This window comes from Schistocerca piceifrons, chromosome 11 (assembly GCF_021461385.2).
Source record: "Schistocerca piceifrons isolate TAMUIC-IGC-003096 chromosome 11, iqSchPice1.1, whole genome shotgun sequence".
In the NCBI taxonomy this organism is placed as follows: Eukaryota; Metazoa; Arthropoda; class Insecta; order Orthoptera; family Acrididae; genus Schistocerca; species Schistocerca piceifrons.
The window spans coordinates 8,955,423-8,973,484 of NC_060148.1; the positions used below are offsets into that span (position 1 = coordinate 8,955,423).

The 18,062-nt window shown below is 40.8% G+C and overlaps 1 protein-coding gene across 1 annotated transcript in view; it reads right to left on the bottom strand.

The window, feature by feature from the left end:
* Positions 1-1,410: 1,410 nt before the first annotated feature.
* Positions 1,411-18,062, bottom strand: part of LOC124720204 (forkhead box protein D1-like) — a 31,377-nt gene continuing 14,725 nt past the window's right edge. The window contains exons 3-6 of the mRNA XM_047245528.1: positions 17,553-17,849; positions 9,963-10,141; positions 4,327-4,489; positions 1,411-1,447 (exon numbers count right to left, since the gene is read on the bottom strand). Coding sequence (XP_047101484.1) covers positions 1,411-1,447; positions 4,327-4,489; positions 9,963-10,141; positions 17,553-17,849 — 676 coding nt within the window. The remainder of the gene's footprint in view (positions 1,448-4,326; positions 4,490-9,962; positions 10,142-17,552; positions 17,850-18,062) is intronic.

Genomic DNA, 18,062 nt, shown 5'->3' on the forward strand with positions numbered 1-18,062 from the left:
ATTTTGGGGACTGCGAAGCAGATGAAGTGAAGCAGTTCTACTATCTTGGAAACAAAATAATGCAGAAGACACAAAATGCAAACTAGCACAGACAAAGAGGGCACTCCTCGACAAAAGAAGTCTGCTGTAGTTTGAGACAAAACTTTCTGGTGATGTACATGTAGAGCATAGCATGCAAAGAAGTTAATGATGGACTGTGGGGAAAGTGGAATAGAAGAAGGGAGTGGATGTATTTGAGATGTGGAGCTATAAATGGATGAAAATTAAGTGGATTGGTAACATGAGGAATGAGGAGGTTCTCTGCAGAACAAGTGAGAAGAGAAATGTGGAAAACATTGACAAGAAGAAGAAGAAGAAGAAGAACAGAAAGATAAGACACGTTAAAGCACCAAGTAGTAACTTCCATGGCAGTGGAGGGATTTGTAGGAATTGCACAGGTCGAAAGTGATTTGAAAGCCGGGTTGCTGCTAATGGTGTTAAGACAGAGAAGTTATACTGATAGGATGAAGATAGCAGACAAATAAAATAATAAAGGAGTACCTCCAAACAAACTTACGGTTGATGACCAAAATAACACTAAATTATATCTAATATAAAAGTAAAATACCACAGGTGGTGCCAAACTAAAGAGGCGTGTGTAAAGGATGGTGGCATTCGTGACTGCAGCAGTGCTACCAACCTGTGCGGTGACTTCATTATAGCCATAGCAATTAGCTCCTCGTACTGGAACGGTGGCTTTCCGACGGCAGTACTGGCCGAGCCAGTGTCACCCGCTCCATTGGCAGAACTGCCCACAGAGCTCCCCCTCCGATCATTACCGGTGCCACCACACGGGGAGATAAGAGTAGCGGCACCGTCTGTCGAAGTCTTCACGTCCGACACCGGGATGTCGTCCTCGCGGAAGGTGCCACCGGGGTGGGACGAGTCTGGGGCTGCCCGATCAGTGCTGTCAATCTCGGAGGCCAAGGGGCTGGCCGAGGTTGCGGTGGCGGCGCTGTTACAACATTACAGAGACAGTGTCCAATGATTAAAGATTCCAGGAGCTCTGTATTGTTTAAGGAAAGACATTCAAATGAAAGTACGAAGGATACTAGAAACTGAGATCAAAATTAAAAAGTCACTACAAGATGACAAAAAAAAGTAGGAACCTTCAGACCAGGGAGAGACTGAGAAAGCAATGTCACATTGATGAGGGAAGATTACACAAGATGTAATGTACCCGATTTAGAATAGGTTCCATGACGTGCTAACATAAAGTTTACAGTACAAGAGTATAGTGTGCATGAATTGCAACAAAGTGAAGGCCCTTCGTTTTCTTAATTTGCTACTAAATATTTTATAATGAGTAATTCATTGGTGCCAAATGCTAACTAATCAAAGACTTTACAAAATTATGGTCAGAACTTGAAACTAAAATACACTCTGCTGAATCAACAAAGAACTATACCTACAAAATATATGGATACATTGCACTGAATGACAATTATCACAATTACGACCATGAAGCAGAGAGTAATGTTGCCTGCTGAAGTCACGGAACTTAAATTAGGGGAGTCTTATGCTATTTGCGCGAATATATTATCCCTATTTTTTTTTTAATTCCATACTAGCTGTTACCTTTAGCTTCACTTGCAAATCAGTAGTTCGTTATGATGGGTAATGGTGAGTATGTAACGTATTGTACATGCAATCATGTCAGCTGCCCACACATCTCTACTTGTTCTGGTAAGCATATCTCATAATGCGCACACCTGGCCCCCCTCTTTCAACTGCGACAATACACGAGGAAGCAGTATGCGCAGTATCAGTGCTGAGCAGCACGTACGGATTGATACAATTATCTGTACATTATAAATGTCTTCATTATGCAGCAAATTTAATTACTTTTAAAAATGGTTTGCATTCACTGATGTAAGACTGATCCATTCCTTACTTCACCCTTTTATGAGACACTCTTTCTTTTTTTATGCTCTAAAGTAGTCTATGTTCTTTCTCAGGGTTCAAGCTGCCTGCATACCAAATTTCATCACAATTGGTTCAGGGGTTCAGTCACTAAACTGTGACCGACAGAGTTACTTTCACATTTTATTCCACACTAGCCATTACCTGCAGTGTGGGTCAGTAATAACTGTTCAGCATGACTTTCGTACTGGCTACCGTGTGGATCCTCCTACAACACAGAGTATTAGACAATGGCATGAAGAATTATTTCAAATTCTAAAGGTGGCAGGGGTAAAATACAGGGAGCTAAAGGCTATTTACAATTTGTACAGAAACCAGATGGCAGTTATAAGAGTCGAGGGGCATGAAAGGGAAGCAGTGGTTGGGAAGGGAGTGAGACAGGGTTGTAGCCTCTCCCCGATGTTATTCAATCTATATATTGAGCAAGCAGTAAAGGAAACAAAAGAAAAATTCGGAGTAGGTATTAAAATTCACGAAGAAGAAATAAAAACTTTGAGGTTCGCCGATGACATTGTAATTCTGTCAGAGACAGCAAAGGACTTTGAAGAGCAGTTCAATGGAATGGACAGTGTCTTGAAAGGAGGATGTAAGATGAACATCACCAAAAGCAAACCAAGGATAATGGAATGTAGTCTAAGTCGGGAGATGCTGAGGGAATTAGATTAGGAAATGAGGCACTTAAAGTAGTAAAGGAGTTTTGCTATTTGGGGAGCAAAATCACTGATGATGGTCGAAGTAGAGAGGATCTAAAATGTAGACTGGCTATGGCAAGGAAAGCGTTTCTGAAGAACAGGAATTTGTTAACATCCAGTATTGATTTAAGTGTCAGGAAGTCATTTCTGAAAGTATTCGTGTGGAGTGTAGCCATGTATGGAAGTGAAACATGGACGATAAATAGTTTGGACAAGAAGAGAATAGAAGCTTTCGAAATGTGGTGCTACAGAAGAATGCTGAAGATTAGATGGGTAGATCACATAACTAATGAGGAAGTATTGAATAGGATTGGGGAGAAGAGAAGTTTGTGGCACAACTTGACGAGAAGAAGGGATCGGTTGGTAGGACATGTTCTGAGGCATCAAGGGATCACCAATTTAGTATTGGAGGGCAGCGTGGAGGGTAAAAATCGTAGAGGGAGACCAAGAGATGAATACACTAAGCAGATTCAGAAGGATGTAGGTTGCAGTAGGTACTGGGAGATGAAAAAGCTTGCACAGGATAGAGTAGCATGGAGAGCTGCATCAAACCAGTCTCAGGACTGAAGACCACAACAACAACAACATGAAGAATTTTGAGAAACAGACTGTCTCTCTAAAGGCAAACTGCCGGGCTGTCCCCGAGTGTCTGACAGTTTCACGAGGAGTCTGCAGAAATTCGTTTGCCGTGCTGCTCGACAGCTCAACATCCTCTCTATATCTGTCTGGTGTGTGTTGCATCACTGTTTATGCATGAAACTATACAAAATATAGCTACTGCAGTAATTTCGTTCTTGGAAAGGTGGAGGATGACAGTTTTCTTCTACATTTAGTGTTTAGTGACGAGGCAACATTCCATTTAAATGGAAAGGTGAACTGTAATAACTTGAGAATATGGGGTATGGAACGACCACATGAAGTTGTACAACATGAGTGGGACTCTCAAAAATTTAATGTGTTTTGTACAGTTTCACGGGAAAAGGTGTACGGTCCATTGTTCTTCGCCAATATCACTGTTACAAGAAGCAAATATCTCGATATGCTTTAGAACTTTCTTTTCCCCCCAGTTGAAGATTGATACGAACAACTTCATTTACCGACAGGATACGAATTTGAAGTCAAAGGTCTCCTCGAGCGAGCTCCATTTTCGACACATCTCGGCCTTTCAAAAAATGATTTGTGCCAGCGAAAAATTTGAGCTCATTAATAAGTAATGTTCTCCATAGGTCTGTTTCAACTTTTCAAATGTCACACTCGAGGATTCCCCAAGTTTAACACAAAACTTGATGGCATAATGTTCCCCTAAATGCCTCTGTTCCAATTTTGTAACACTCGACAAAAATGCAACTTCATCGATGACACACTCAAAGATCACGTGACGGCCATACGGAGCCGAAACTCGGACTGAGCACCTGGAAGGGATGAATCCACCAGTCTCACAAACATAACAAAGCAGTGTTGCCAGATTGCTCACAGTGTTGTCAGTCTCACTGCTTTTCTCACACACCTCATACAAATGTTCTGTGTATGGTATTCAAGTGGAGGGCAGATTCAGAAAAACTGAAGTATTAAAACCACCATCTTAACTTTTCTCCTTTTCTGCATAGATTAATAAAAATGTGAGGTGACAGCTCAAGTTACTGAGGACAGGGTCACCTCACCAAGTACTGACCTGTGCTCATACCTGGTAAGTTGTGGGTAGGCAGGTGATGACGTGGCACCACTTCCGACGGCGACGTCTCCGGCCTCAGAGCCGCGGCTCCTGAAGAAGGGCTGCTCCACACACTGTTGCCGAAAGAAGTTGCTGTCATCAAACGTGTTTCCGTATTGTGGGTCTGCAACCAACAAAAACAGTAATCATTCAGTGGACACGTCGTCCAAGCACGTACCGTGACATTCGCCATCACTGACAGTAAAATCTCAAAGGTCAGTAAAATATTCTCAGGTTAGCTGATTCTAGGTGTCACGTTCGTGCAACATTTAGACAAGTTTCTTAGTCATCAACTTCGTGCGAAGTGTTAGGTTCGTGTCCAATCCGTTCCTCTATAGCCGCTCGACCGAAGGTGTGTGCTATTTATGTACCTCCGGATTTCGCTGCCAGTTGTCGGCGGGCCCACGTTAGAGTGGAGTGGTCAGAGGGTGTCTATAGGTGAAGTACTACAGCTGCCTGTCTGTTACACCTGCTTTTTCTGCCACCTTCACATCCCAATGTTACTGATGCATTTTTGCAGACACCACATCGCATGCAGACCTCAGTTGGAAACCAGTGTTCCAGTTGACAAGACAGTTATATTACCACTGCACCGTTTTCTGTTCAAAAACAAACCTCGGTCTTCACCGATGCTGTGTTCTCGAGCAGATAAAACTGTCAGCCGTGCCAACAGGTTCTGGGTTTCAGTCATCAAAGAGGCAGCAAAAATACGAGTACATAGTGACCTCGTCGACTGAACTCTGTGTGGCATGTGGCGTCAGCTAAAATATGTCACGAACACACCGATACGAAAGATCCAGAACCGATGGGTGGAACAGATAGGCAGTGCTAGTTCTCGACACCCCCACCAGTGACTGTAACACCTCCTCCAGAGGCTTACAAACTGTTCACCAATCAGGTTCTCGGCACTGAAAGTCTGTCATCTAGTGACAGTAAAAGAACAAACTGGACGCAAACCGGACACTTCCCCTGTAACCGATGAGTAGGAAATTCGTTCGAAGGACTTCACTGCTAACCAGAGAAGACTTCATCAATGAAATTCACAAAGAAGACCTGTGTTCCCATCTCATATCGTCAGTGTTCACCATGTGTGAACAAGCATTTACACTAGGAGTAACTGGAGAGAACACGTTACCAGTACGAGGTATGAACTCTACATTAATTTTTAATTGCAAATGTAACTGGCGCTCAGGATGCACCACTACATAATTACACCCATGGACCAGTACTTTGTTACACAGAAAGGATTATTCTTCTCGCTGAATACGCCATTTTTGATGAAGTAAGCAAAGTGGTTTATGAAAAGCAGAATTTAGGTTTGTGAATTTGTATGTGTGAAACAAATGGAGGTACTGCATTTACCAATGAATTACAGTTTCAGCTTTCCTTAGCTTTATTTCAAAGCCGGCAGACACTTTTCAAGGGCTGCACACAAAATCTGAGAAGGAAATTCAAAAGCAGAACATTAATTAGCAAAATCCAGCATAACTTGAAGAAAGGCTACCATTTACACTCTTGTTACTGGCAAGTGGAGACATTACATTGGTGACTGTACACCCTTTCAGTACCTGCTATACATCAGAATGTTTATAATGACCGCAGCGACATATTTGAAGCACTTAAAGAATTTTATTACATTACATATAAGGAATATAATGGTAACAAAATATGATTAAAGTAATCTGAGGTATACGTATGACCTGCCACATATGCTCCTTGATAAATCTGCTGTGTAGCTTGTTAGAAGGCACACAGCACGGTGCAGAGAAAGCCATGTTTAGTTATCAGCAAAAATTACTAATTTAACAGTGACACATCAGCCACATAAGCAAGGAAATTTATTGTGCTTTTCCTTCTTATAAAATGAAATGTAAAATTTATTCATTCTATTTCCTACATCTTTAATTTATCATCTTTTCATGTAGCCAGTTGGACAACTGAGTGTTTCATAAAATTTGTTAACAAGTTCTTTTCCTGCAACATATGTCCTGTGAATCGCTTGGATTCCAGAAAACACTATGTTATCTATAGTCTTCTATCATCATTCACATAAATCATGTAAATAACAAAAGTGAACATGATAGCACATGAAAGCTTTATGTGCTGCTAGTGCCAAAATGGAGAGGACATGAACTTCTTTTTGATGATTCACTAAAAACTGACAAACAGTAGAAAAGGAACAAACACTAGCAAATGTGAACTGAGAGTGACTGAGTGTAGTTTGCTCTCTCTTACATACCATTTACCCTGAAGAGAAATCCTGTTTGATGATTTTCATCAGCTTGTGCCACCTTCAGTGTTAACCAGGGTCTACGCAAGTGATGTTTCTATCTTTCTGCTGTGACTTTCCGGTGTCCCCAGTTGGGCAAACACTGTCAGAGGTCAGTGTAATGTTTACTTGTGAACAAGTGCTTCCCTGAGCTTATTCTGAAGATATGCAGTTGTTGGGAAAACTTTTCCAGCTCCCATCGGTGTGCCACCATCACTGGACGGATATTGATAATAGGAAGAGAAAGAGTGGGAGAATGTTACCAAAATATTCTTCTTGTAGCACAAAAGTCGTCGTTCGTTGTATTCCTTGTGCACCGTGAATGAGTATTTACTTTCATGATGGTGTTAAAGCCACAAAGCTGGAGGCCTAAGTTGTCATCTCTAAAAAATATTACTTTGATTCTTAGAGACCTCCACCAATTCTTGGACTTTTCTTATATGAATAGTGCATTCCTTACCCAGCACCTGTACATTGCTGGTATCTATTAAATGGTTATAGTTCTCCTTATCTTCACACTTCCTTTCATCTGTGTGTGTGTGTGTGTGTGTGTTTTTTTTTGTTTGTCCTCATTAATCTGTTCTCATACAGTCCTCTCAGTATGACTATATATACAGACCACTTCACGGACACACACAGATGAAGGTAATCAGGTGCTTCCATTTCCAGTTGCAAAAACTCTTTATTTTGCACTAACTGAAAATTGTGGTCTGTAGACCGTCACAACAGTTGCCCTTAAATCCAGGGAAACTCCCTCTTACAGGTGAACATGACATTAGATACCACCAGAGGGGCTGAAACATCAGTAGTGTAAGAAGAAACTGAAGAGGACCACGATGCGGCCTTACAACTTACAAAATTTTACATTCAGCTTCAACCACCACAAAAGCTTGCAAACCTACGTATTTACTGCCACATTTCAACAAAATAAAACACACAAACCAGATGAACAATTAGTCACTACCAGGAGACATCGTACTAGTACTGTGCGACACCACCTCCAGCTTTTATAATGACGCCAGCTCGGTGAGGGAGTATCCCTCCCATTTCTTCACGTGTGCCACAGCCAACTGAAATCATTTATCAAACCGCAGGGATATTGGCTGCAACATTTCGCCAAATTTCCTGAAAAGTTCCAACATTTCCTAAGGTATTGAGACAGGGTGATCAGATGGCCAAGTCAAGTGAGATAGGGTTTTGTCAAAACAAGACCGTACAAATCTGGCCCTGTGAACATGTCAAAGGCAGGAGTGTACACAACATTCTCATCACGAACATGCAGAACGCTTGAAGCCATCCAGGTATGCCTTAAGACCCACCATTTGCAGATTTATTTTTATCGTTGTTGTTGTTGTTGTGGTCTTCAGTCCTGAGACTGGTTTGACGCAGCTCTCCATGCTACTCTATCCTGTGCAAGCTTCTTCATCTCCCAGTACCTACTGCAACCTACATCCTTCTGAATCTGCTTAGTGTATTGATCTCTTGGTCTCCCTCTACGATTTTTACCCTCCACGCTGCCCTCCAAAGCTAAATTTGTGATCCCTTGATGCCTCAAAACATGTCCTACCAACCAATCCCTTCTTCTAGTCAAGTTGTGCCACAAACTTCTCTTCTCCCCAATCCTATTCAACACCTCCTCATTAGTTATGTGATCTACCCATCTAATCTTCAGCATTCTTCTGTAGCACCACATTTCGAAAGCTTCTATTCTCTTCTTGTCCAAACTGGTTATCGTCCATGTTTCACTTCCATACATGGCTACACTCCATACAAATACTTTCAGAAACGACTTCCTGACAAATCTATACTCGATGTTAACAAATTTCTCTTCTTCAGAAACGATTTCCTTGCCATTGCCAGTCTACATTTTATATCCTCTCTACTTCGACCATCATCAGTTATTTTACTCCCTAAATAGCAAAACTCCTTTACTACTTTAAGTGTCTCATTTCCTAATCTAATCCCCTCAGCATCACCCGATTTAATTTGACTACATTCCATTATCCTCGTTTTGCTTTTGTTGATGTTCATCTTATATCCTCCTTTCGAGACACTGTCCATTCCGTTCAACTGCTCTTCCAAGTCCTTTGCTGTCTCTGACAGAATTACAATGTCATCGGCGAACCTCAAAGTTTTTACTACTTCTCCATGAATTTTAATACCTACTCCGAATTTTTCTTTTGTTTCCTTTACTGCTTGCTCAATATATAGATTGAATAACATCGGGGAGAGGCTACAACCCTGTCTCACTCCCTTCCCAACCACTGCTTCCCTTTCTTGTCCCTCGACTCTTATAACTGCCATCTGGTTTCTGTACAAATTGTAAATAGCCTTTCGCTCCCTGTATTTTACCCCTGCCACCTTCAGAATTTGAAAGAGAGTATTCCAGTTAACGTTGTCAAAAGCTTTCTCTAAGTCTACAAATGCTAGAAACATAGGTTTGCCTTTTCTTAATCTTTCTTCTAAGATAAGTCTTAAGGTTAGTATTGCCTCACGTGTTCCAACATTTCTACGGAATCCAAACTGATCTTCCCCGAAGTCCGCCTCTACCAGTTTTTCCATTCATGTTGTTCGTGTCCACAATAATCTAAATCTGGGGGCTGAAGCCACGTTATGAAAACCACCAACAAAACATTACAGAACCACCAAGTCTTTAAACTATACCCTCACCACAATGTATTCTGAATGCCTCACGGAGCTACTGGTGTACTCGATGCCTCATGTCATTTGTTCTCTCGTGTGTTTACGTTTTTTCACGCCTCCACAAACTCAACTGTAATAGATGCTGTACGATAACAAAGAAGACTTCGAAATTTATATAAGTTCAGTAATTGGACTAATTCGTCATTGTCGTAAAACACATTTTAGATTCAATATGTCCACAAAACCAGCTGTTAGCAAAACGGTTAATTAGGCAAACACAAATAATGGTAAAAATTACAATGCTTGCAATAATAACGAATTGCGGTTACTGAGGAGAGGTTAGGAACCATAGGTCAAAAATAAACCACTGTGGAGCAATTGCTATAAAATGATAGCCCACATCAAAAAACGGAGTCAACATAAGTCCATATAGAAGTAAGGCGCTAAAGTAGGCACAAATGATGTCACAGTTAGTAGAGAGAGTATGCGAGGGCATACCAGCAACCCATCAGCAGTCACTTAACTCGAAAATTGCCAAGGGAGTTCGGCTGAAAGCTCGTAGCATTTTAACACTCGATGTAGCTTTAAACCTACGAATGTTTTATTTTTTATCGGCGTCAAGTACAGGAAAACTGAAGGTGGTGATATCACACACAGCCGCTCCGCCACTGGCCATAGGACTCACCGAGCATCCAGTAGTTGAAGCGCTTGCCCTTGCAGTTCCTGCTCTCCAGCGGCACTTTGAGGAAGTACTTGCTGAAGTACAGTTTGCACTGTATCGAGCTCTGCCAGCTCTTCTCACTGCGCTTGAAGAAAGGGAAGCGGCTCGCGATGTAGGTGACGATCTCAGCCACCGTTGCCCTCCTGCCAGACAAACAAAACAAAAAAAACAAAGAAAAACAGCTAGTCTCGATCGTCCCGAGGAGACCTCGTGTCGGAACTAGCGGCAGAGGATTAGGAACCACACAGTTATCACAGTCTGCTACTCTTAAAACAAAATCGACAAAGCAAGGAGAACACAAAAATTAGAACAGAACAGGCAAAAATGGCATCCCAGCCAAGGAAACTCTGCTAGCATCTAACATTAGACTTAACCTGAGAAAGAAATTTTGAGAGTCAACTTTTAGAGCACAGAACTGTATGGTAGTGGACCATGGACTGCAGGAAAACTAGCAAAGAAGATAAGATAAAAAATGAGGGAAGTTCTCCATAGAATTGGCCAAAGCAGGAACATACGGAAGGATTGAAAGGAGAAGGGATAGGACAACAGCATCAGGTACAAGAGGGAGCTGTAGTGGGTAAGAACAACAACAATCACAACAACAACAACAACAACAACAACAACAATAATAATTATAATATTGGAACCGATATTCGAGCCACAGCTACTTGGTCATGGAATAAGTCAGTACTTATTTTACAGAAAATGTATAAACAAAAGAATTAAAAATTAGCAAAACATGAAGAAAATTTGTGACAGAATCTAGGAATAAACAACACATTACAGAGAAAAGTTCTACAATTTCCGTGAAGAATTGCTCTACAGGAGATAAAGAGTGTGCCACTTTGCAGTTTGGGATTATCACCCAATATTCTCAGATTTGCGGAAAGCCTACTGAAAATGATATCCACTTATAAGTTTCACCTTGGCTGGTTTGTTGATTGATTGATTGATTTCTTTATTCATCCATGTAACAATTTACATTGTGTGGATTTCGTCAGCAAAATTATATACAATACAATATACCCACAATTTATACACATAAAATTAGTATTTACACATATTTTTGAGGTATCTTACATTAGTTTTATATCCTTACGTAATTTTCTTATAGTACTGTACAATTCTGGATTTTATATTATAATTATTTCCTCATGTATTACAATGCAGGCTACTTTAATTACACTACACGTTTTAATTCAGATAGTCCGTTACTGCGTAATAACTTATATTTAATAAAAAAAATTTTAGTTTTGTTTTGAACTGTCCAACTGTGTCAATATCTTTTATATTCTGCATCAAATAGATAGTTTGCACTTGTCCATCATCCTTGAACATTTATATCATCATCACAGAATCACTGTGTATGTACAGGGACAGTACATCTAGAATCCCAAGATATCCCAACAAGAACCTACACAAGGTTTGCAAACTGACACAACATGTACCTGTGATCATCCTTTTCCGGGCTGAGAACATTCTTGACGAGTGTGCAGAATTTTTCCAAAGTATAAAACAATGCGGGGAAAAAACAGTGAAGCGCAGTAAAGAAGCCTTTCTGTTTCATTGTCCCTGACAGTGGAGGTTATTCTTACAGTGAAGATAGCAGCATTCAATTTCTGCACACAACTGCAATGTGATACTTCCAAGAAAGCCTTGCATCTACCCCCAGTCCAAAAAATGTTTAATGGACAATTTTCAGTATGTGTTTCATCAATATGGGACAGTAAATTTCACATTTACAAGAGCTCATGGCAGAAATTGTACACAATGTGTTTCATTATGGGTAGGCATTAATCTGTTCTCTGAAAGCCACATGCCACTGACCTATCAACTGCATCATTTAAATAACATCCCACATCTTGCACAATAAAACTTTTGATCAATGACAATTATTAGTGAGTCGTCTGAAATGTTTGGTAGCATATCGCTGACATACACCAAGAAAAGAAATGGGTTGAAAACTTAAACCTAAAAACTTGTACCCCCCCCCCCCCCCCCAAACCATCACCTCCACTTTAATGACACCAGTCAAATTCAAACCTCTTCCCTGTTTGTCGGCACTGAAGGACTACTTTTTGCTACCTACACTCAAAACATGAAGTGAACCATTGTTGTGGTTTTTTCTCTAATCACATAATGTTTCAATTTTTGTAACTATCACATGGGCCATAGAATCACCTGCTTTTGTTAAATCAAGGGGAATGTGAAGTATATCACTTCGTGAGCCGAGGGATAAGCCTTCTTGTATCTCTGTCAGAAAACCCTCCCACCCACTCTTTGGGCCAATGACTGACAGAACTCGGTACCTCAGTGTTGGCAGGAACCCTTTTCCACCCGTAAGCAATTTCATAGAGATTAAAAGCTGAAAATGTAAAGGTAACAGAGAGTTGCTTCGCAGTGCTGGCTGTGTGGGGTGTGCACCCTCAAGTGACAAGCACATTCCCTTTGTGAACATTCCTCTTCTTTTGTTCGGCATCACCCACCGTAGCTTTTTGACAGCTTCCCAGTACCACACACCACAATTTTGCCCTGGGCAAAAGTTCAACGAGGATAATCCCTTCTTGGTCCCAAAGGGCAGAGGCAATCCTTTTTTGGGCTTAAACAACAGTTTTCAATTTTCTTGTTGACGGTGGGGAGGGATCGCACCACGGCGCTGACTGTCTTTACATCTTGGGGATGTAGTGTGCCACCCACATTCCGTCACAACTCAGAATACAGTAAAGAAGTTTGTGACGGGACAAAAGTTTCCGAGTGCCATCACAGACTCTTAATCGCTTAATTTAGACGTCAGAGAGTTATTAACATATGAAGAATTGTTGTAAATGTAATACAATTCTGTAACCAAAGTCTTTGGGCATCAAACTGTTGTAGAAAAATGAACAGGCGCCTGCACTTGACAGGTCAAGCAAGTTACGGCAAAGAGTCTATGTGCACCGGCAGCAGAAGCCGACAGCTGTCTGCGTCAGAGAAACTATTCCCATCCACTCGGCCACTATTTGGTGCAGTAAAGGCTGTAGAAGAATACACAGTTAACTGTTAAAAGCAATGGTATCGTGAAATGACTGTCAAAAGTTGGTTCCCCTACTGTTATTGTGTGTTAGAAGTTCAGTCCTACACGAGAGTCCTAGGCGACAGTTGCTCTGTGAAAGCTCTAGTCAGACACTGCGTATAACAGTCACCTACAGAAAGACAACTGATCGTGGATCTAATTGGGATCACGAATATCGTCGATCAGTTTGAATGGAGATACAGATTTAGAGTTTGATCAGATCTCGGATCACTAAGTAAGTGTGGCCTTTTCTTGTGGACGAGTTCTACAGTTTGCCTGCTTTGAGTTTACGCTGTTCTGCAAGAGAAATTTAGGGTATGCTGAGGTCAATTAATTTGAGATGCTTCTGGTTGTAAGCTCTGGAACGGTTTAGCTGTGACATTGTATTTGGAGAATGTGTCGCTGTCACCGGTACGGCACAGATATAGTTTGTTTGTCGCCACAGAGGTGAAAGATGGCAGGCTAGCATGTTGAGGAAAAGTTAAACTCAATTTTGGGAAGCTGTGTTCCATATCTGGAGAAGCTTTGTGTTCATAAGAGTGATAGTCACAGAACTAGACTACTTGTGTGATTCGTGGTTTTCCTGGTGTGCACAATATTTTGAGAGTCATCGTGGTTACATTTTGTGGTCTTTAGAGTACTGCACACTCCAAGGTAACTGAGTGTTTAAGATGATTTTGTGGTTGGTATATGATGCCCTCTCTAAGGAAATTGAGTGTTGAGTGGTTGTCTTTGTTCAGGTTTCAGTATGCACTGCTGAGATAGCGGCACATTGTATGCGATTTATGTACCATTGAGTTGAAGTCTCAATTGGTGCTTAACAAGAGCCGGGAACCACAATCTGCCCGGGTTACATGGAAAGAACACTGCTATTGTTGGCTGTAAATTAGTGACCTTAAACAGTGATGGTAACTTTGTACTCTGGTAAAACCAACTGAAGTAAAATGACAATAATCCAATGCTTCATGGGGTGACAAGTGACATATTAGAGTGTGTTAGCGGGAATGCGAAAGCCAGTATCTGAAGAGGCTGAGCCTTGCTTATAATTTTAAATTTAGTACAAAAGTAGGTTTTTTGTTCACTCGTTCACACTGAAGTTTGAAAGTGGTATGGAAATTAATTAATTGAATTAAAAAAAAAAAAAAAAAAAAAAAGTCAAACTTAAATCTGTGCTACGTGTTTCAATTTGGTGGGAAGAGTAGAATCCCCACAGAAGTATATTTACACAAGTACTCTAACAAGTAAAAGATGTTATTTTAGGTCTCAAAGCATTCAAAAGTAACTATCTCAAAGGTTAGTCAATTTCAGTAGCGTCAAAGATAAAGAAACAAAGAAAGCAGTTTGTCGTACTTACAATTCAACTACGATTAAAGTTCAATAAGTATCAGGAAAGATTTTAATGACAATTTCATTTGAGATACACGTAGGAAATAATAACGTTCACAATTAAAAGAGTTCTTCAAGGTTTTAAAGATATAAAGATAATAAAAGGTATAATAAGAGAGAGAGATCAGATATAATTGAAGTTAACATTATCACAGAAGTAGCTACCATTATGTCACTGGTTTATAGTAAAATTGTAAGTTTGATTGTTGCAATTGGAATTCTCATTGAAAGAGATGAGTTGGCATTTAATAATAGAGAGATTTTATTAAATCAGTACTTACCGTAAGAAAGATTAGTAGTAGCTAAGGTAAATATTTAATATGTGGGTTGAGGTGTATTGCGTTTTTCATATTAATTTGATGTGCTCTGCTGTAGAGCACCTAACTGACCGGCAGCATTGTTTTGATCTGATTTGATGCATTATAAATGGTTTTTGAAAGCCTGCAACTGTGAAAACAATAAGTTTGTTTAAAAATAACTCTGCTGCTACTAATCATGATTTTCTATATTTCACTTTTCACACGACGCATTTTGGGAAATGACGTACACACACAAAAGATGCACTTGAAAATGGAGATCATTTTCTGAAACACGTCGTGCGAAAAGTAAATTAAGAAAACCGTGGCTGGTAGCAGAAGACATATTTATTTTAAAAAAACTATAGCATTGATTTGAGATAAATAACCAACTGTGGCTGTAGTTATCTTGCGTTGTGAAGTTATTAAATGTCTTAAAGAGGTGGAAATAGTAAATGTTGTAACTATCACATCACAGTAAATGTAACATGGCGTGTATATAATTCCCATAGAGGTATTGGATTATTGATTTACTTATCAACGTACTGTACGACAAAATGGCTCTGAGCACCATAGGACTTAACATCTATGGTCATCAGTCCCCTAGAACTTAGAACTACTTAAACTTAACTAACCTAACGACATCACACAACACCCAGTCATCACGAGGCAGAGAAAATCCCTGACCCCGCCAGGAATTGAACCCGGGCGTTGGAAGTGAGAACGCTACCGCGCGACCACGAGCTGCGGACGTACTGTACGACAGAATTGGAGATCGTGTTTAGGTGTCATTTTAAAGTGCCGAAGGCAGAAAATTTCTTCAATTCACATTTGCTACCAGGAATAATAGAAGTGCTGATGAGCAATAGCTTTTCACCACTCCCCACGTGTGGTAATGTTGAAGAGTACCAGCACATTGGATTTAGAGTAGTTGACATTATGTACATGTACTAGTGACGTATGCCCGAGTTCTTCAGAAATACAACAGCAGATGCACTATTTGGGCACAGTCACTAGAATGAATATGTAATTAAAAATTCTGGATCAAAATTTAATGTTCTGTTAGTACTGGGGATGATGTGTGGCAAGTTGTAAAGGCATGGCTGTGTCATTTGGACACGTAAGCATAACATCTCGCCACACCACTGCATATATAGAAAGAAGTGGCACAGTAGAAATTCATCACCTTCCAGTTCGAAGAATCTGAGAAATTCCCATGAAGATGTGATTATGTTGACTTTGTGTTGATCTCTGATCTGTTCTAGTTTCCATATCTCTCACAATTATCAAAAACTAAGTGTGGCAGTAATGATAACATGCAGAATAGGGGTGCAGACTTCTCGGTACATAGTGTTCGTCACGTCCAGAGGTAACTGACAGCCACCACAAACCGTTTCTTTGATCTCGTTCAACACTTCATCACTTATGACTGAGGTAAGCTCAGTTTCTTGTTCATCTTGAACATTCATTACGCCAAATTTTACACATTACTACAGTTCAACACATCATCCCCATGATCTGTTCTGACTTCATTACATCTGCAATGGTTAGTGTGTCTTTCCAAGAAGAAACCAGATTACACTTCCCACATTGCAGCTAGTAGGATTTCAAACACTCTCACTCATTTCAACATGGAATTACAACAACACATTAACTTGAGTGTGTTGTTAATGTGGTAACACATTTCCCTTAAATGAAGTGCTGCCAACTATCTTCAAAAACAGTTCAGGAATCAATGCTCGCAAAGACATTTCCGACTACTTATAATCGAGCTTCAGAAGTGGTATTAATTCAATATGTAAAAATAAAAAGAAAGCAAATTTTAATCTTTCTAGCACGAATTACATAAATCAAGAGGACTTTCCAACCCGCCAGGTAGCCGACAGTGCTAATGCACTGCTTCTTGGACTCGGGTAGGCGCACCAGCCGAGGATCGAATCAGTCCAGCGCATTACCGGCGAGGGCCGGTATGCCGGTCAGACTGGATGTAGTTTTTAGGTGGTTTTCCACATCCCATTAGGTGAATACTGGGCTGGTCCCCACGTTCCGCCTCGGTTACACGACACGCAGACATTTGAAAAGGTTCGCACTATTCCATAGCACTAGACACAGACATGAGAGGGGGGGGGGTGGGGAGGGGGGGGGGGGTTGGTTACACTCATTCTGTCCCAGGGGGTTCGGTGGGGCACAGGAAGGACATCCGCTTGCCATCTGCAACTAACACTGCCAAATCTATAGTAACACAGCTGACCCCGTGTGCGCAGGACAAAGGTCCCAAGAAAGAAAGAATGAAAGAAGAACGAGTACTTTCCATAGGTGCTATTGCAGAGCAGCAAAAGATTAATAAATTGCTACGTGGAAACAACTGACAAGAAGTGGAACAGGATGATAAGATGTGTTAAGAGATGTGGGAGTAAGCTGCATGGTACAGGGGGGAGTTGTAGAGTGTAGGAATGGTAAGGGAAGGCAGAGACTGGAATACACCCAACAAGTAATCGAGGACATGGGGTGGAAGTGCTGTTCTGAAATGAAGAGGTCATTACAGGAGAGGACATTGTGGCACCTCATTAAACAGGTCAGAAGACTGCTGACTAATAAGAAACCTTGATGCTGCTGAATATGTTAGACAGAGCAGTTATGCTGACATAACAAGTGAAACAAATGATGAAATACCTCAAGCCAAACTTATGTTTGATAACCAAGACAACAACAATTTATATCTGCCATGTGTACAATATTGCACGGGTAGTGCCTAACTACGGTGGTGTGTGTTGAAGGTGGTGTAGTGTATTTTCTAAACTTTGCAGCACTGGTACCAACCTCTGTGGCGACTTCACAATGGCCATAGCAGTCAGTTCCTCGTAGCTGAACGGTGGCTTTCTGTCGGAAGTAGTGACCGAGCTGCTATCACCAGACAGCTGCAACTCCTCTGTTCCATTTCCAGAACTGCCCACGGTGGCTCCTCCCGTGCCATTACTGGTGCTGTCGATGCAGCTGATGCCGCTGTCATCGGAGGGGGAGGTCAGAGTAGCAGCATCACCTGACAGTGTCATCGTGTCCGACACCACAATGTCGTCCTCGCAGTGGCCGCCACCCGGTGAGGTTGCGGCAGCCGTGCTGTTTCAACACGACAAAGACAATGTTCAGTCATTAAACATTCGAGCAGCTGTATTTTTTTTTATTTATTTATTTATTTATTTATTTATTTATTTATTTATTTATTTATTTATTTTTTTTTTTTACAGAAAGACATTGAAACAGAAGTATGAGAGGTACCTGAAACTGAAGTCGAAACAAACAAGATAATACAAGATGGCAAAATCAACGGGA